This window comes from Antedon mediterranea, chromosome 2 (genome assembly GCF_964355755.1).
Source record: "Antedon mediterranea chromosome 2, ecAntMedi1.1, whole genome shotgun sequence".
Classification (NCBI taxonomy): Eukaryota; Metazoa; Echinodermata; class Crinoidea; order Comatulida; family Antedonidae; genus Antedon; species Antedon mediterranea.
Window position 1 is genome coordinate 21,191,539 of NC_092671.1, and position 21,451 is coordinate 21,212,989.

General features: G+C 34.6%; 1 protein-coding gene and 1 long non-coding RNA gene across 2 annotated transcripts; one reads left to right on the forward strand and one right to left on the reverse strand.

Moving 5' to 3' along the window:
- The first annotated feature begins 13,854 nt into the window (after positions 1-13,854).
- On the forward strand, positions 13,855-17,421 carry LOC140039356 (uncharacterized). The gene is made up of 9 exons (XM_072084961.1): positions 13,855-14,042; positions 14,899-15,027; positions 15,253-15,336; positions 15,514-15,567; positions 15,722-15,826; positions 15,933-16,248; positions 16,462-16,744; positions 16,999-17,218; positions 17,344-17,421. The coding sequence occupies exons 1-8, from the start codon at positions 13,855-13,857 to the stop codon at positions 17,175-17,177; spliced, it is 1,338 nt and encodes a 445-aa protein (XP_071941062.1). The 3' UTR covers positions 17,178-17,218; positions 17,344-17,421.
- A 909-nt stretch (positions 17,422-18,330) lies between these two features.
- On the reverse strand, positions 18,331-20,936 carry LOC140040719 (uncharacterized). The gene is made up of 3 exons (XR_011842762.1): positions 20,793-20,936; positions 19,793-19,998; positions 18,331-19,523 (listed from the first exon to the last, which is right to left on the reverse strand). It is a non-coding gene; the product is annotated as an uncharacterized lncRNA (long non-coding RNA).
- Between the last annotated feature and the right edge of the window lie 515 nt (positions 20,937-21,451).

Consider the following 21,451-nt stretch of genomic DNA (forward strand, 5'->3'; position numbering starts at 1 on the left):
TAGATTATTAGCAGGCATGCCTTATTTGCATTTTCAAATTACCGTTTCACAAGGTCATATTCGTAAGCACTTTCTTCTGTGATTATTTTTATTCATGAAAACCCCATATTTTATTTACAGCGGCCACCTCCCTTATAACGGACGCACTTTGAAAAGCCTGTTTGTTCTTCCTATCTAATTAGTGCATTTGGTGCTTACCGTAAGCAGCTGGGGCACCTTTTTATACAAAAAATGAGATTTTTTGTAAGCGGCCAATCGAAAAATGTGATACTTATTGCATGGACCTATGAATTAGAGGTGCATGTTTATTGTATTTCTTTATATATTAGCTTTATTTTGAAGAGGTTTTAAAAACATTACCGTGAAGAGATGAGAAAACTACACAGATTTTGACCGACCCTTTTTCATATGATAAAAGTTTTTAAAATTTGTCTGAAAATGCTAAAAAATACTAAACCACCTGATTATAAATAATAATAGGCCTACAATTATAAGCGGCCACTTTTCCAGGTCCCGAGGGTGGCCACTTACGGGAGGTTAAACTGTATTTAAAAAAAACAATTATCCTTAGGTATGCATAGAAACAGGTTCTAAGATAACATAAATAATACATTTTGACATAACTTGACCCAACAAATGACCCTTTCACAAGGTCAGACATTTTCTGGGATTCAGTAGATAAGTAAATTTGGGAAAAGATAGTAAAGCTATGTAATCAATTGTTTGTAGTCATGAAACCCCATATTAAAAATATTGTACTTAGTTACGTATAGAAACAGTTGCTACAATACACTATAGGTAAAATGTTGATGTCATTTGATCTCAATATGTAAAATTTTTTTTTTTCATGAAAACTCCATATTTAATTTTTTTTTTAAAATATCATTAGTTACGTAAACAGGTTTAAGATAACACTAAAGGTCATTTTTTTACCTTTATTCAGATTCGTCAAGACTTTCTTTCTGAGATTATTAGGATTCAGTATTTAAAGTAAATTTGGCAAAAAGTAGAAATGTAAAACTATGTAGAAAAAATGTTTTGTATTTATGAAAAACCCCTTAATTTTCACATAGAAACAGTTACTATGGTAAAAAATGAATAAATAATGAATGAATGAATTTACAAGGTCAAGTTTGTCATTAATGGAATGCAGTAGAAGTAAAATTGAGAAAAATTACAAATGCAATCAATTCTTTGTATTTATAAAAACGCCATTTTTTACGTTTAAAAAAAAAATTACTTTCCTTAGTTACACATAGAAATGGTTGCTAAGGTAACACTATAGGTAAAATATGAAAATTGTTGAGAATTGTTATGAACTATCCTGTAAATTTTGATCAAACATTAATAGTTGTAGTAAAGTGGGGACCTGTCCTGTTTTGCATTCTGACCCCTTTTGACCTCAAATGACCTATTTACAAGGTCAGATTTTTTTGGAGGTCTTTCTGTATCTCTTTACACAAAATAGATTTAAAAATTTATAAAAACCATTGACGCAATTATTTCCAAGTTTAACATTATTTGCCAAAAACTAAATATTTCAATGCAAAATACTGTTTTTCTGGCAATTAATTGAAATAAACCTGGCAACACATTCTCCTATTTTATCTAAACTATTTGTATGACTCTAGTAGCATTATGACAAGCCACATATACATTTTATTATTGGATTAGCCATATTTAAATTGTGTTTCATGTGTTTTGTTTGTTGATATTTTGTTATATATTTTGTATTTTTCGTATTTTCCTGGCAACACAAAACCTATGTACGAAATTTACCCCAGTGTTTTTTTCGTGATTATTGTTTACACACCTATTTACTATCAAATTAAAAAACCTCATTGATTTAAAAACACCACTTTGGAAGTTATAGGTACGTTTATGAGGTATACTTTTATAAAAAAAATATTTTTTTAAAACACCCCTTTTTAAAATAATGGTATCAACCAAACTCCATTTTGTAATTTTTTTTTCTACATTAAATGGAACTTAATACATGTTGTTTACACTGCTATAAACAAAAACTGTATACTGTAAGTATTTTTGGTTAAAATAAGTATACAAGTTTGTACTTTTTCACTATAGAAAATCTGTGAAAAATGGCAAAAACATCAAAATTTGGATAATTGACCGTTGTCATGGCAACGGAGGCTAAAAATTAAAATGAATGTTGTAGATATGCTTTTATTGAAATGTCTATTCATGGTAAAAATTTGAGAGAAATCCATTTTTTTACATCTGCCACAAAATCTTTGATTTTTACAGACAATGGCTCTTAAATGTTCAAATAACGAATTAAAGAAATGTTAAAGTGCTCATCAATGTTCAAATTTTCAAACAACGAATTCAAAAAAATGCGAAAGGTGTTCATCAATGTTCAAAATGGTCAAAAAAGTAAATGTTAAAAAAAACGATCGAAAAAAAACGGCGTGAAGTTGAAAGTGTCCAAACGAAACAGTTCTTGTCCGCTTGCTTCTGTTTTGATTCTTCTTGGGTCTTCCTCGATTATCTTCTTTGTCTTTATCCAATGGTTATAATTTGATAAAATTTCTGCTTGTCTCGATCTCATTCAAATATAATTTCAGCTTGTCTTTTGTGTCTTCCTCGATTATCTTCTTTGTCTTCATCCAATGGTAATAATTTGATAAAATTTCTGCTTGTCTCGATCTCATTCAAATATAATTTCAGCTTGTCTTTTGAGTCAAAGTAAATTTCTGGTTTTCTCCTTTCAAACAAATATGGTTATTTTGTCTTCGTCTTCGTCTTCGTGTCTTGTTAAGTGTTTATTTCTTGTTTTCTTGTTATTCTGTTTTCTCACTCTGTTCCTTATGAAATTTGGGTCTTCCACCATGTAATATAATGTGAGTTGTTGAGGTACTAATGAAGACTCTTACTCGCTTGACTGTCGTAACACATATATTGTTTATTCAGTATAATACTTCAGTACAATATACAACTATAAGTATAGATAAGGAACGGAGAATCAATGATGCTGTCGGTGAGGTGTGAAGTGTGTAGGTCTGCTTCTGAAGAAGTGGCTGTGAGGTGTGTGCTCCGTGAAGTGGCTGTAAGGTGTGTGCTCCGTGAAGTGGCTGTAAGGTGTGTCTGGGCTCTTCTGGAACTTGGGAGTATATTGGCCCTCGGTTCATTTACATATGTCACTACGTAATCTTAGAGGTTACTGATTGGTCCTAAGTTGGTCCAGGGGTGTTTAAGTGGGAATGATTGATCTTATCTGGGGAGGTTACAATGATGAATTGGCCCTGTCGAATCTCTGCTAAAAACTGTCAATATCTAATTGTTTTACGATGGGAACAGTCCCAAAGTTATTCTTTAGGGATTCTATTATAAACTAAATGGTCTTTAAAACATCTGGACAAACTCTCCTCTGGACTTTCTGGGTCAAGTTTGTGAACCTATTTGAATTCTGATACAAAGGTCAATTTCTTAAATATAACAGTATATCGTTATATTACAATAGGCAGGTTTTCGTGCTGCCATGCAAGAATGGATAGGTGTTTTCCGCCGCTTTTAGGCCTTCTTGTCAATTATTGTTATTATTATACGAATTACGTAATTAGTCTAGTAGCTCATCTACCTTTTTAGCAGGGCATAATGAATATTGTAGCTAGGCTAGGCCTACTAGTCTAGCGGGAAATCAACCAATTATTTGGTTGGATACGAGTTTAGGGTAGGAAGGTAAGTACGAGTTGGCATGGGTACGAGTCGACCAGGGGTGAATCAAACAGAGTACACCTGGCCGCCCTACTAGAGCATAGGCTACAGGCCTGCAGGAATGGGAAATCTGTCCTAGCTATAGGCATAGGCCTACATTGGGACGCCCAAAAAAGCCATCCTATGAGCATAAAAAGGCCTCATAGAGCCAGACATGTTAACATATACTACACAGTACTAGTACGTCTACCATTTATTATAGTTCCATGGTACTACGGATCACTACTATATCTAGGCCTAGATCTAGTAGGCTAGGGTAGGTTTCCACTAATTTCGGTCGCGTTTTTTCAAGAGGGCATGTGAGAGGTGAGGTAGGTTAGCCCAGCTAGGCTAAACTAACATGTAAGTAGTATTCTACCATGGGATGGGAACGAGTCGGCATGGGGGTACGGGTTGATCTTTATCCGTATTCTAAGGTGCTGGTCAACCCGTAACGTACCCATGTCAACTCGTACCAAACTTGGCTAACTCGTACCCAATTAATTAGTCAACTCGTACCAATAGCTTTATAGCTTTATTGATAGCTGGGTTCAAATCTAGGTTGGGACGGTTTTTTCTCATTCTAAAACAGATTTCCTTATAATAATAAAATAATATCGACCTATGAATTTAACTTAAATATTGTATTGTATACATAATATTAGTAGTAATAGTATTTCCCATTGCATTTATTATTATAATATATTTTACGGTTACCCCTTAATTATACTAGTATAACTTCCTTGTTATATTTTACAATATTTTCTTCATAATTCAACAATTTTTTTTCACAGCTAATTATCAAACTGAATCATCACACACCAAATCTCATGAAATCGCTAGTGTATTTCTCCAAGCTAATCCAGCTACATGGTATTGCCTTGAGGCTAAACTACACTGTATACTGGGCACTACCATCATTCCTGGCCCGTCAACCTGGACCACATTATGGTCCAACACAGTCGTGTACTACTGATTCCAAATAGTGAATTACATCCTGTGGTCAAGGATTTATTTGCACCGTAATATGCTTATTTCCTCCAGCATACAGAGTACGTAGGGCTTTTAATTTGCTTTTATACCTGTTAATTAAAAAATCGTTTATGCCTATTGTTGCATAAAGATCAAATTTAGACTGTAAATACTGGGATGATCACCCTAAATTTCCTTTTTCATTTAACAATTTTATATTTCACAGCAAGAAAAAAGCATACAGAGTTTTTTTTATTCATAACTGTTGAATTGCATCCAAATACATGGTACCTATTGGTATTATATCTATAAATATAAAGTACTCTCTTATAAATAGATGTATCTCTCCAAACTACTCCAACTACCTAATCTAATAATAGTACTATTAGCATACTACTGTACACTTTGTAGACAAGAAATAAGTTGTATCTACCTAGAGGACTTATGGTAGTACTGTACAGTCGATCGTCCTCTCACTGGCCTGGTCAACATAATCTATGCCTAGATTATTACAGTAATTAAAAAGTACATTATTACAGATATTATTTTTTTTTTTGCAGAAATCAAAGTTATGTGTATAGAAAGCAGTACTCGTATTAAAAACTAAGCAGGTTGTACTGAACGGAAACTGGCAGGATATTTTGAATATTTTTTGTTCATTTTCCACGAACTGGAGACAAAGACATACTACGACCCTTTTATTTAAATTTATTTGGAAAGACCTCCATGTAAATTCATTAAAGGCTATATGATTGTTTTATATTTTAATAATGTGATAGTAGAAAACCATTGTGAATAATGAGAGAGAGAGAGATAGATCAGCAAGAGAGAGAGAGATAGATAGATCAGCGAGAGAGAGAGATAGATAGATAGATCAGCGAGAGAGAGAGAGATAGATCAGCGAGAGAGAGAGAGATAGATCAGCGAGAGAGAGATAGATCAGTGAGAGAGAGATATAGATCAGCGAGAGAGAGATAGATCAGCGAGAGAGAGATAGATCAGCGAGAGAGAGATAGATCAGCGAGAGAGAGAGAGAGATAGATCAGCGAGAGAGAGATAGATCAGCGAGAGAGAGATAGATCAGCGAGGGAGAGATAGATCAGCGAGAGAGAGATAGATAGATCAGCGAGAGAGAGAAAGATCAGCGAGAAAGAGATAGATTAGCGACAGAGAGATAGATCAGCGAGAGAGAGATAGATCAGCGAGAGAGAGATAGATCAGCGAGAGAGAGAGAGATAGATCAGCGAGAGAGAGATAGATCAGCGAGAGAGATAGATCAGCGAGAGAGAGAGATCAGAGAGAGAGAGAGATAGATCAGCGAGAGAGATAGATCAGCGAGAGAGAGAGAGATAGATCAGCGAGAGAGAGATAGATCAGCGAGAGAGAGATAGATCAGCTAGAGAGAGATAGATCAGCGAGAGAGATAGATCAGCAAGAGAGAGATAGATCAGCGAGAGATAGAGATAGATCAGCGAGAGAGAGATAGATCAGCGGCAAGAGAGATAGATCAGCGAGAGAGAGATAGATCAGCGAGAGAGATAGATCAGCGAGAGAGAGAGATAGATCAGCGAGAGAGATAGATCAGCGAGAGAGAGAGAGATAGATCAGCGAGAGAGAGATAGATCAGCGAGAGAGAGATAGATCAGCGAGAGAGAGATAGATCAGCGAGAGAGAGATAGATCAGCGAGAGAGAGATAGATCAGCGAGAGAGAGATAGATCAGCGAGAGAGAGATAGATCAGCGAGAGAGAGATAGATCAGCGAGAGAGAGATAGATCAGCGAGAGAGAGATATAGATCAGCGAGAGAGAGAGATAGATCAGCGAGAGAGAGAGAAATAGATCAGCTAGAGTGAGATAGATCAGCGAGAGAGAGATAGATCAGCGAGAGAGAGATAGATCAGCGAGAGAGAGGTAGATCAGCGAGAGAGAGATAGATCAGCGAGAGAGAGATAGATCAGCGAGAGAGATAGATCAGCGAGAGAGAGAGATAGATCAGCGAGAGAGAGATAGATCAGCGAGAGAGAGAAAGATCAGCGAGAGAGAGATAGATCAGCGAGTGAGAGATAGATCAACGAGAGAGAGATAGATCAGCGAGAGAGAGATAGATCAGCGAGAGAGAGACAGATCAGCGAGAGATAGAGAGAGATAGATCAGCGAGAGTGAGATAGATCAGCGAGAGAGAGATAGATCAGCGAGAGAGAGATAGATCAGCGAGAGAGAGATAGATCAGCGAGAGAGAGATAGATCAGCGAGAGAGAGATAGATCAGCGAGAGAGAGATAGATCAGCGAGAGAGAGATAGATCAGCGAGAGAGATAGATCAGCGAGAGAGAGATAGATCAGCGAGAGAGAGATAGATCAGCGAGAGAGAGATAGATCAGCAAGAGAGAGATAGATCAGCGAGAGAGAGATAGATCAGCCAGAGAGAAATAGATCAGCGAGTGAGAGATAGATCAGCGAGAGAGAGATAGATCAGCGAGAGAGAGATAGATCAGCAAGAGAAAGACAGATCAGCGAGAGAGACAGATCAGCGAGAGAGACAGATCAGCGAGAGAGAGACAGATCAACGAGAGAGAGAGACAGATCAGCGAGAGAGAGAGACAGATAGATCAGCCAGAGAGAGAGATAGATCAGCGAGAGCGAGAGAGATAGATCAGCGAGAGAGAGAGATAGATCAGCGAGAGAGGGATAGATCAGCGAGAGAGAGAGAGAGAGAGATCAGCGAGAAAGAGATAGATCAGCGAGAGAGATAGATAGATCAGCGAGAGAGAGGTAGATCAGCGAGAGAGAGATAGATCAGCGAGAGAGATAGATAGATCAGCGAGAGAGAGATAGATCAGCGAGAGAGAGATAGATAGATCAGCGAGAGAGAAAGATAGATCAGCGAGAGAGAGAGATAGATAGATCAGCGAGAGAGAGATAGATCAGCGAGAGAGAGATAGATCAGCGAGAGAGAGATAGATCAGCGAGAGAGATAGATAGATCAGCGAGAGAGAGATAGATAGATCAGCGGGAGAGAGAGATAGATAGATCAGGGAGAGAGAGATAGATAGATCAGCGAGAGAGAGATAGATAGATCACCGAGAGAGAGATAGATCAGCGAGAGAGATAGATAGATCAGCGAGAGAGAGATAGATCAGCGAGAGGGAGATAGATAGATCAGCGAGAGAGAGATAGATCAACGAGAGAGAGATAGAACAGTGAGAGAGAGATAGATCAGCGAGAGAGAGATAGATCAGCGAGAGAGAGATAGATCAGCGATAGAGAGAGAGATAGATCAGCGAGAGAGAGAGATAGATCAGCTAGAGAGAGATAGATCAGCGAGAGAGAGAGAGATATATCAGCGAGAGAGAGAGAGATAGATCAGCGAGAGAGAGATAGATCAGCGAGAGAGATAGATCAGCGAGAGAGAGATAGATCAACGAGAGAGAGATAGATCAGCGAGAGAGAGATAGATAGATCAGCGAGAGAGAGATAGATCAGCGAGAGAGAGAGAGAGAGAGATAGATAGATCAGCGAGAGAGAGATAGATAGATCAGCGAGAGAGAGATAGATCAGCGAGAGAGAGATAGATCAGCAAGAGAGAGAGATAGATCAACGAGAGAGATAGATCAGCGAGAGAGAGATAGATAGATCAGCGAGAGAGAGATAGATCAGCGACAGAGAGATATATAGATCAGCGAGAGAGAGATAGATAGATCAGCGAGAGAGAGATAGATCAGCGAGAGAGAGATAGATAGATCAGCGAGAGAGAGATAGATAGATCAGCGAGAGAGATAGATCAGCGAGAGAGAGAGAGATAGATAGATCAGCGAGAGAGAGATAGATAGATCAGCGAGAGAGAGAGATAGATCAGCGAGAGAGATAGATAGATCAGCGAGAGAGAGATAGATCAGCGAGAGGGAGATAGATAGATCAGCGAGAGAGAGATAGATCAACGAGAGAGAGATAGAACAGTGAGAGAGAGATAGATCAGCGAGAGAGAGATAGATCAGCGAGAGAGAGATAGATCAGCGATAGAGAGAGAGATAGATCAGCGAGAGAGAGAGAGATAGATCAGCGAGAGAGAGATAGATCAGCGAGAGAGAGAGAGAGATATATCAGCGAGAGAGAGAGAGAGATAGATCAGCGAGAGAGAGATAGATCAGCGAGAGAGAGATAGATCAACGAGAGAGAGATAGATCAGCGATAGAGAGATAGATAGATCAGCGAGAGAGAGATAGATCAGCGAGAGAGAGAGATAGATAGATCAGCGAGAGAGAGATAGATAGATCAGCGAGAGAGAGATAGATCAGCGAGAGAGAGATAGATCAGCAAGAGAGAGAGATAGATCAACGAGAGAGATAGATCAGCGAGAGAGAGAGATAGATAGATCAGCGAGAGAGAGATAGATCAGCGACAGAGAGATAGATAGATCAGCGAGAGAGAGATAGATAGATCAGCGAGAGAGAGATAGATCGATTGAAGCTATTCTGTACACTTTGATGTTTTGTGTGAAAAAATTTTGTCGAAATCCTTAAAATGGTCTAAAACGTTTTTAAATACCATATTAATCTATTCTGTACACTTTGATGTTTTGTGTGAAAAAGTTTTGTCGAAATGCTCAAAATGGTCTTAAACGGTTTCAAATGTGATTTTAAGCACTTTTATGTTTTTGTGTATCCAAGTTTCATCGAAATGCAAAAAATGCTCTAAGACGTCTCCAAATGCAATTTGAAGCTATTATTAGCTCTTTGGTGTTTTTATGTTAACAAGTTTTTTCGAAAATCACAAAATGGTCTAAAACGTCTCCAAATGCGATTTGAAGCTATTCTGTACACTTTGATTTTTTGTGTGAAAAAGTTTTGTCGAAATGCTCAAAATGTTCTTAAACGTTTTTAAATACTATAATAAGCTATTTTGTGCTCTTTGTTGTTTTTGTGTGAAAAGTTTTATTGAAATGCTCAAAATGGTCTAAAACGGTTTCTAATGTGATTTTAAGCACTTTGATGCTTTTGTGTAACCAAGTTTCATCGAAATGCAAAAAATGGTCTAAAACATCTCCAAATACGGTTTGAAGCTATTCTAAGCACTTTTGTGTTTTTATGTTAACAAGTTTTTTCGAAAATCACAAAATGGTCTAAAACCTCTCCAAATGCGATCTAAAGCTATTCTGAGCACTTTGGTGTTTTTATGTTAACAAGTTTTTTTCGAAAATCACAACATTGACTAAAACGTCTCCAAATGCGATTTGAAGCTATTCTGTACAGTTTGATTTTTTGTGTGATAAAGTTTTGTCGAAATGCTCAAAATGGTCTTAAACGTTTTTAAATACTATAATAAGCTATTTTGTGCTCTTTGTTGTTTTTGTGTGAAAAGTTTTATTGAAATGCTCAAAATGGTCTAAAACGGTTTCTAATGTGATTTTAAGCACTTTGATGCTTTTGTGTAACCAAGTTTCATCGAAATGCAAAAAATGGTCTAAAACATCTCCAAATACGATTTGAAGCTATTCTAAGCACTTTTGTGTTTTTATGTTAACAAGTTTTTTCGAAAATCACAAAATGGTCTAAAACCTCTCCAAATGCGATCTAAAGCTATTCTGAGCACTTTGGTGTTTATATGTTAACAAGTTTTTTCGAAAATCACAAAATTGACTAAAACGTCTCCAAATGCGATTTGAAGCTATTCTGTACACTTTGATTTTTTGTGTGAAAAAGTTTTGTCGAAATGCCCAAAATGGTCTAAAACGTTTTTAAATACAATTTGAAGCTACTCTTTGCACTTTGGTGTTTTTATGTTAACAAGTTTTTTTGGAAAATCACAAAATGGTATAAAACGTCTCCAAATGCGATTTGAAGCTATTCTGTACACTTTCATGTTTTTTGTGAAAAAGTTTTGTCGAAATGCTCAAAACGGTCTAAAACGTTTTTAAATACGATTTGAAGCTGCTCTTAGCACTTTGGTGTTTTTGTGTGAAAAGTTGTATTGAAATGCTCAAAATGGTCTAAAACGGTTTCTAATGTGATTTTAAGCATTTTGATGTTTTTGTGTAACCAAGTTTCATCGAAAAACGTCTCCAAATGCGATTTGAAGCTATTCTAATCACTTTGGTGTTTTTATGTTAACATGTTTTTTCGAAAATCACAAAACGGTCTAAAACGTCTCCAAATGCGATTTGAAGCTATTCTGTACACTTTGATGTTTTGTGTGAAAAAGTTTTGTCGAAATGCTCAAAATGGTCTAAAACGTTTTTAAATACGATATTAAGCTATTTTGTGATATTTGATGTTTTTGTGTGAAAGTTTTATCGAAATGCTCAAAATGGTCTAAAACGGTTTCAAATGCGATTTGAAGCTATTCTGTACACTTTGATGTTTTTAACATTTTGGTGTTTTTATGTTCGCATTTGGAGACGTTTTAGACCATTTTGTGCATTTCGAAAAAACTTTTCATACAAAAACATCAAAGATCACAAAATAGCTTAATATCGTATTTAAAAACGTTTTAGACCATTTTGAGCATTTCGACAAAACTTTTTCACACAAAACATCAAAGTGTACAGAATAGCTTCAAATCGCATTTGGAGACGTTTTAGACCATTTTGTGATTTTCGAAAAAAATTGTTAACATAAAAACACCAAAGTGTTAAGAAAGAATAGCTTCAAATCGCATTTGGAGACGTTTCAGACCATTTTGTGCATTTCGATGAAACTTGGTTACACAAAATGATCAAAGAGCTTAAAATCACAATAGAAACCGTTTTAGACCATTTTGAGCATTTCGATAAAACATTTCACACAAAAACATCAAAGTGCACAAAATAGCTTAATATGGTATGTAAAATCGTTTTAGACTATTTTGAGCATTTCGACAAAACTTAACATCAAAGTGTACAGAATAGCTTCAAATCACATTTGGAGACGTTTTAGACCATTTTGTGCATTTCGATTAAACTTGGTTACACAAAAACATCAAAGTGCTTAAAATCACATTATAAACCGTTTCAGACCATTTTGAGTATTTTGGTAAAACTTTTCACACAAAAACATCAAAGTGCACAAATTAGCTTAATCTGGTATTTTAAAACGTTTTAGACCATTTTGAGCATTTCGACAAAACTTTTTCACACAAAACATCAAAGTGTACAGAATAGCTTCAAATCGCATTTGGAGACGTTTTAGACCATTTTGTGATTTTCGAAAAAATTTGTTAACATAAAAACACCAAAGTGTACAGAATAGCTTCAAATCGCATTTTTAGACGTTTTAGACCATTTTGTGATTTTCGAATAAACTTGTTAACATAAAAACATAAAAGTGCTTAGAATAGCTTCAAATCGCATTTGGAAACGTTTTAGATCATTTTGTGCATTTCGATGAAACTTTTTCACAAAAAACATCAAAGTGTACAGAATAGCTTCAAATCGCATTTGGAGACGTTTTAGACCATTTTGTGCATTTCTATGAAACTTGGTTGCACAAAAACATCAAAGAGCTTAAAATCACAATAGAAACAGTTTTAGACCATTTTGAGCATTTCGATAAAACTTTTCACACAAAAACATCAAAGTGCACAAAATAGTTTAATATGGTATTTTAAAACGTTTTAGACCACTTTGAGCATTTCTACAAAACTTTTTCACACAAAAAATCAAAGTGTACAGAATAGCTTCAAATCGCATTGGAGACGTTTTAGACCATTTTGTGATTTTCCAAAAAACTTGTTAACATAAAAACACCAAAGTGCTTAGAATAGCTTCAAATCGCATTTTGAGACGTTTTAGACCATTTTATGCATTTCTATGGAACTTGGTTACACAAAACAAAAACATCAAAGTGCTTAAAATCACATTAGAAACCGTTTTAGACCATTTTGAGCATTTCGATAAAACTTTTAACACAAAAACATCAAAGAGCACAAAATAGCTTAATATCGTATTTAAAAACGTTTCAGACCATTTTGAGCATTTCAACAAAACTTTTTCACAAAAAACATCGAAGTGTACAGAATAGCTTCAAATCGCATTTGGAGACGTTTCAGACCATTTTGTGATTTTCGAAAAAAAATTGTTAACATAAAAACACCGAAGTGCTTAGAATAGCTTCAAATCGCATTTGGAGACGTTTTAGAGCATTTTGTGCATTTCGATGAAACTTTGGTACACAAAAACATCAAAGTGCTTAAAAGATCATATTTGAAACCATTTTAGACCATTTTGAGAATTTCGATAAAACTTTTCACATAAAAACATCAAAGTGCACAAAATAGCTTAAAATGGTATTTGAAAACGTTTTAGACCATTTTGAGCATTTCGACAAAACTTTTTCACACAAAACATCAAAGTGTACAGAATAGCTTCAAATCGCATTTGGAGACGTTTTAGACCATTTTGTGATTTTCGAATAAACTTGTTAACATAAAAACACAAAAGTGCTTAGAATAGCTTCAAATCGCATTTGGAAACGTTTTAGACCAATTTGTGCATTTCGATGAAACTTTTTCACACAAAACATCAAAGTGCTTAAAATCACACTAGAAACCGATTTAGACCATTTTGAGCATTTCGATAAAACTTTTAACACAAAAACATCAAAGTGCACAAAATAGCTTAATATCGTATTTGAAAACGTTTTAGACATTTTGAGAATTTCGACAAATTTTTTTCACACAAACCATCAAAGTGTACAGAATAGCTTCAAATCGCATTTGGAGACGTTTTAGACCATTTTGTGATTTTCGAAAAAACTTGTTAACATAAAAACACCAAAGTGCTTAGAATAGCTTCAAATCGCATTTGGAGACGTTTTAGACCATTTTGTGATTTTCGAAAAAATTTCTTAAAGATGTATTGTCCCTTTGACTAATTCCAAAAAAAATAAAAAATAACAGATTTCGAAAAAAAATGGGTCAATTTGAAGTATCATAATAGTAATTTAACTTTCAATAAAAATTAGTCGAAAAAAAAATCATTCAACTGAATTACAAACGGTTTTTTGTTAAAAAAATAACTGTGACTTCCAGTCAAAGTTTTCGATCAAAACATATCCCATAATGCAACGCGCTTGCTAATGAATTATACATACGACTCCTTTTTTTGGCTTGTTTATTTCTGTACGTACCGCAAGAGAACACACGTGTGAGTTGATTATCATCGTTCATCGCGAGAGAGACGAACCCGTGGTAAAGGATGGGTAAACGAGGCCCTTATTCTGGATTGAGATCATCGGAAAAGAAAAGGCGCAAACTTACACGTAATGTAGCGTCAAATGCTCGCAGAATTTTGCTAAACTTCGATACATTTCAGAGATGGTCCGTAGTAAAAGAAGCAAATAATTTAGCAAGTAATTCTGATGTTGCAAATTTTTTGCTTGACAGGTAACTTCTCTCTTTAGTACAGTGTCCATCGGCTCTAGGGATTAGTTAGGGCCTTTTATTTAGTAAAATAGGCAATACTAGTAAGTAATGATAATTATTATTATTGGTACTATAGTTCCACAGAGTTATAGATAGCCTAATTATTTTGAATTTAGTATAATACTAATAATAATAAATAGGTTAGGTTAGACCTCCAGGCTAGGCCTAGCCTATCTATACTAACTACTATATAGCCTATACTACTACTACTACTACTACTACTACTACTACTACTAGGCCTGCCTACCTTTGCAATTAGATGAATCGTTCGAAAACAGGCGGATTGATAGGCCTAGCTAGATAGAGTAATACAACACACCTTTCGTAGTACAGCAGGTATTTTGAGACAGAAAGTATACTTTTATTTAGTGTTAGTGTTATATATAATCTAGCATAGAATAGCTAGCCGCTAGGCCTATGCCTAATTAAAATCATAGATCCGGTTACCTAGCTGAACATACACACAGCACAGGTCCTACCATTTTTTTTAATAAAAAAATTGGCCACCCATGACGAAAAGGTTTACCTCCTAACCATTTGACTTGGAATTTTAAGTAGATAATTGATTACAATACCATCTGTTTGGTAGTGAGGGCCTTCACAAACAGGGCTGGTAAAATAATTATTTTCCTAGCTAGAGTGGGAATTAACTTTGGTACCTCCTCTGTTGTTACATTACTAGGGCTAGCCAGTGTCAATTTTAGTACAGTATTAATTTGATGATTTGGTATATTAATTTTTTTTTAAATTTAAATTGTAAAATTGTTTTCCCTTATTCTATACCTCTTCACACTGTGCTTTATTGTTTTACGTTTAGTCATGCAGAAAGACATAGCACAGCTTCTGGGCCGACCAGGACAACAGTTTCTACTCACCTTTCTACAACATCGACGCCTATAGAAGGTGCTTATTTAAGAACTACACTATCTGGTGGTTCAGATACAAGGTATGAAAATTTAGATATAATACAAATTTTGTTATGAAATATATTACTAATAATATTAATACCGTACTTAAATTAGATCACATGGGATTCACATAGTGAACGGTTGCTTTCTACACTCACGATTACATGGCTTCAACACTCACTACTAACTGACTTCTCAATAGGAACTCTACAAATATAACTATAAAATATAGAAATTGTCATTGATCATAAATTGTTCTTTAGAATTTCTTCAATATCTGGAATTGATAGATTTAGCAGTAACTCAAGTACTGTAACCGCTTTTCCAAGTGCTTCTGAAGATGGAAGGTAAGTTTAAACTAAAATTGCAGCGCTTTAACTTTTCTGTTTCACTTAATTCCAATGGAATGAACACAGCAAAATCCTTGTCTGTGGCTTGATAATACCCTGCACTCTTTATACACTATGCCAATCTGATTACTGTTATTGAGAAATAAAATGGCATTAAAACTGTTATTTTTTTAGTATAAGCAACATTAAAGAAGAGGACAGACCCAGATGCTCTGCTGAAATATTAAAGTAAATGAATTCTGTATACTTTTCATTTTATATGTTACAATGTATTAATTTTAATTACATAGTTTAAAATCCTTTCCCCCTCGATTGCTAGTGTTTCTAATCACACAATTAAGAGGTTGACATCATTGCACAAGTATTACTATTATTCTTTCAGTATGACCATTGACATTAACTTGTCAAGTGAATCTGAGTCAGAGAGCACTTGTGATGAAGATGAAGATTATGATTTATATGAACCATCATTTGACATAAGCCTTTGGTAAGTCATCATCTATTCCTTTAACCTAAACTTCATTGTGATGCAGTAAAGCATCATTTAAAAAAAAAATTAATGTTTGAAATTAAGTCATACATACATTTTTCAGTCCCAACAATGCACTTAACCTCAGAGAAACCTCATTCGTTGAAGAGGAATTTGAAATTGAGGCAGAAAATGATGATCCATCCAGTCAGATTGAGGAGGACATTGAAGGGGTGGAAGTTGAAAGCCCTTATGTTAAACACATTGATATTATGGAAGAGTCTGACTTTCTTATAAAAGATGAAACCTGCATAGTGTACTTAAACTGTTTGAAAACCTTGGCAGAAATCAAAATCAACAAATCTTGTACTAGAAAATCCTGTAGTAGTCCTGTTGATCTGCATTCAAAGTTTGTTGGTTCTGCTGTGTATTTCAAATGGGTAAAAAGTCTTACTTTCAATTTTTGTAAACATTTTATCTTAATTTAATAATTCATAATTCTAATTAATTCCTGAAACCAATTTATGAACAAGTCTATGGTACCATCAAACAATGATGGTTGCTATGTAATGTGTTTCAGCTTGTCAAATGACTTATTTTATGAAATTGGTTTAATGGTTTATTTAATAAATATATTATTGTGATCTACTTAGATTTGTACAAATGGCCACCTGAACAACAAATGGTGTTCTCAACCAATTCTAAAGAACAAATTGCATGGAGGGGATTTGTTAATGTCTACGGCACTTTTAGCTTCTGGAAACAACTATGCAAAGATTGCTCTTCTGGCCAAGTTTTTAAAACTTCATATTCTGAATGTCAACACCTACTATAGAATTCAGAGAAAATATCTTGTGCCTGCAGTTACTGAATTATGGGAAGATACCCAGAAAGAAATCTTGACAGCACATGAAGGAAAAGATGTTGTACTGCTTGGTAGGTATTATAATATAAAATGGAGGTGTATGGAAAAAAAATAAATGTGACTAAACTAAAGTTCATAGGTCAAGGCTTCATTGTGCAAATGAAAATGCAGGATGGAACTAAATTACTGAAAAACGCTAATATTGTTTTTGACGAGTTATAGTGAAGAGAAATTCTATTAAAAACTGTTGTTAGTGGTGGTCAGGTACAAATCTACTTATATACAATACAAGAACGTTATTACTGTAAATATTTTTTTTTCATAGGAGATGGAAGGATGGACAGTCCAGGACACTCTGCACAATTTTGCACATATACTATGATGGACAATGCTGACAAAAGTATTTTGTCAATTATGACAATTGATAAGCGGGAGACAGAGGGCAAAAGTAGGATTTCAGAAGAGTGTTTCATTTCTCAAACAACAAAATGTGAATGTCGTTGAATGTGTAACCGATGCACACTTACAGATTGGCGCATTGATGAGTATGTTTTATTTTTACATCGTAATTCTAGATGATCACCAAAATCTAAAATAAATTTTTGATTAACATGTTTTTATTCTGTAAAATATGGTTTATTTTTATATTTGTTTTTCTTCATCACTCTAGAAAACGAATATCCAGACATCAAACACTCACACGATATTTGGCATGCTGCCAAGAATCTAGCAAAAGCATTGGTTGCAGTAAGTTTTTTGGTAATTTGCAGACAATGTAAATTATTTTATTATAGTTATACCCTAATTTCATAATATGTAAAATAGGATATTTATTATACAAATTAATACTAATCTTTTGTTTCATTGGTATTTTTTATACAATTTAACAGGCTGGTCAGAAGAAAGACTGCAAAGTCTTATTAAGTTGGAGCAAAGATATTGTAAACCATTTCTGGCATACCTGCGAGACTTCAAAGACATATGATGAATTTCTTGTATGTACATGTTTTAATTTAATGGTGCACATACTGTATATACACTCTCAAAGACAAGTTATATTGTTCTTGAACATAAACTTTAGCACAAGATCTTCTTTATTGTGGAATTAATTTCTTTATTCTGGTTCTACTATGTTCATCAATTTTAAAGACTCACAGCTATCTTCAGATACTGACATTGTCATATTATCTCTGTGTGTATCTGATATTGTATCCATTTTTTCCATATTTAAAAAAAGAAATCTGTATTTGAGATATGTATTTTACTGATTTTCTTGTTCAATGATAGGGAATATGGTGTGGAATTCTTCACCATGTGGTGGATGAACACCAGTGGGCTTTATCATATAGTGATGTTGGTACAGCCTCCTGTAGTCATGGACCTCTTGAGAGCGAGAGACAAAAGGGATGGATGACAAAGGGTCATCCAGCGCACGATGCACTACGAAAGATCGTCCTAAACAACAGATTCCTAAAGAAAATCCCATATTGGCTTAATTTTCGGTAAGCAAATTGATTAAAAATAGAGGAATGGTTTAGACTGTACAAGCATTTCTGTGCATATTCTGTAGTATTGATTAAAGCTAAAAAAAAAAAAAACAGGTGCTCTAAACAATAAATATACATTTCAACAGAACAATATACACATAATAAACACATTTATTAGTATTACTTTAAAACTTGCATATTTTATTGCATTTGACAACAGTATTGACTTAGCTATTTATATATACATATTGTGTATTTTTAGTGGAACTGCTGAACTGGAAAATTTCCACCAATGTATTTTGATGTATGCGGCCAAAAGATTCCATTACAGTCCACCAATGTACAAAGTAAGGAATCTTCTGGCAGCATTGGATTACACAGCAAACCATCAACGAGAGATCAAGAAAAATAAAGATGGGACCACAAGGTACATTCCATAGTTTTTTACAGTTGAATATTAATTGGCTATATTAATTACTAAATACCGTACTACATATGAAACCGACAAGTCTATTCTTAAATCAATTGTATCTTTATGCCATGTACAACGGAACTAGCTACAGGTATATGGGCAAAAGAAATTTGACAATTAATTTTAAAATCGGTTTTCCCGAATTGCAATCTAAGCAAAATATTCCAAATTGCTGTCAAAAATTATAAACAATTATTTTCTGTTGTGTAGATATCAACGCTTATTTAACAAAAAAAGTAAGAGGTGGACAGTGGTGCCTGTTAAAAGAAGAAAAGGATTACAGCTACATCCAGAAATTGGTGGAAATGGTTGTATACAGAAGACTACTTGATGAAACTAGCATGTAAACAGTAACAGGCTTAGGAGAAGATGACCCAAGAAGGCTCAGCAGAAACATTGCTTCAGTACCAGCACCACCAACTCATCAACTAGTTGAAGAGAAATTGTCAAGATTTTAAACAAAACTATGATGTATCAGTTACCTTTCTATTCGTGCAAACAGTACTGGGCAATTCCTGTTAAGTTTTTAATGTATTCAGTTAAAAATGATTTATTTTTTTCTGTTATGGTACTAAAATGAGCAATTAAATTTGGAAATCTATTTGTGGGAATTGTACAAAGGGACAATACATCTTTAAATTCGTCCTGGTTGAAAACCAACATACTGGCCAAATGCATCGGGGTATTTGTCCCGTACTGCCCATACACAACTGGGTATTATATTCTGATGCCAATACCGAGACGACCATGTGGTCACAAAACATACTGCCGGTAGGCTGTATGTTTATGACCCCTATTCCATTTGTTGTCCATAGGCGCTGCTAATATATCTTGATGATAGGCTCGTGCCAATTGCAACATTGCTTCATTTAGAATGAGCAACTAAAAGTCCTAAAATGAAAAAAAAAATGTTTATTTAGTATTTTTTGTTTAGTTTATGTTATGCACTATTTTTCAAAATAATATAAGCTGGTAACAGGTCTGTATTTTAACAACAGTACTTATTAAAAATAAAGCAGAACTTTTAAAATTAGTTTGACAAAAAGACAATTCTTTTTGTGTTTTTTTAGATACACTATATCGACACTTTATCATTGTAATGCATTTTATCAATAAGTATGTTAAATTAATATACTGTAATGTTTCACACGTGCAATTACCTGAAATTTGTTGTGTTTTCGTGTGTATAGCCACAGCCCACTCTTTCATTTTCAGTTTGAATTTGCCAGCAGTTGTTGCAAACACACCAACTTGGTGTAGTTGCTGGTGGTACAGGATGATGACCTCCCTCTGGTACTTTTTCTCTGCTGCTTCCTTTAGTTAGTAGGTCTTTAGCCTCTACCTCTGTCAATGCATTAATTTTAACCTAAAGTAAAATAAAATTGTTATAAATTGTTTACTGCTAAATATGGAAATATGAAATATTTATCGTGAGGAATCTTTGCCATTTGCCACCAGAATTTCAAATGTTGAACCAGGTTTCACAATATCTTTTTACCTTTATGTATTACTGGTCCATTGACAAGTAACATTAACAGTGAAGCTAATTAGTTGCGAATATTTCTAAAAGTATTGTCACAAAAATAGTAAATAACCACAGATCCTATAGATTTTTATATATATTGTATATGGAAATTATAGTATTAATTATTAGTAACATATTTCTAATTAAAAAATCCCAAGGATATGATTAGTGTATTTCTTTTTATATACAGTACAATTCAATAGTTAGGCTACTACTACTAGTAATACGCTAGTCTTTAAAAATAGAACTGGCATCTCTCGTCAAAATCACGAATCAGTTGCCAGTACAGTGGGCTAACTTGGGCACATTTTACTAGCCTATACTCGATAATTAGTAATGATGAACCGATCGGACCTGGCAAAAATTAATACGGGTAGCCAACGAATACTTAAAAATGAGTTTAAAGCATAGGCCTAATATTAATAAAAAGACAACGTGAACCTGAAAGGTAGACCTACCTACCTAGAGTAGCCTAGGCTAGAGTAGAAGGCTAGGCCTACTATCCTAGGTAGGTACTGTGCAAGTTACAGCTTAGAGCTAGGCTTAGTAGTAGTAGTAGCCTAGAGAATCTGAACTAGGCCACAAGTATACATTTTATTTGAGAGAAACTAAGTAAAAAATAGTAATATATTTACCGACAAATCTATGGGTTTCTTGAATACATTAAAACAAAATTCGTTCCGCAACTAGGCCTAGGCATACACTGCCGGCCGCGCCGGCGGCGCGCGTTACGTACAGTTTGGCTATATTATATGCATAATCATAAAACTTCCTCTCTCGCGCGATATGTGTAAAAACATCTCCTCAACCGTGACAAGTTGTAAACAATCTTAATTAGCATATCATGCATAATTCATACCCGTGGTTTGAAATCTTTGTTTACTTTCGCTCGGAATGATTTTCCAGACGAAATTTAATCAAACTAATTTACCTGTTAATTACGTAAACTTGTTGTTTTTGGCTCGAATTTTTAACTTAAAGTGAATAACTTTAATATTACTTTGATATGGCCAATTTAAATTTAGAATATTTTGACCTTCATTTTTTTGTGTTCAAAGGGACAATACAACTTTAACATAAAAACACAAAAGTGCTTAGAATAGCTAAATGATGCTATAATATTGCCATTTATGCAAATATATTGTGCTAACATCATCTTATAGAGCCATAGTAACGAATTATATCAAAATTTCCACTTTTCAAAATTCAAAAATTATGCTATAATGCCATTTATGCACATAATATTGTGCTAACGTCATCTTATAGAGCCATAGCAACTACTTATGTCAAAAAA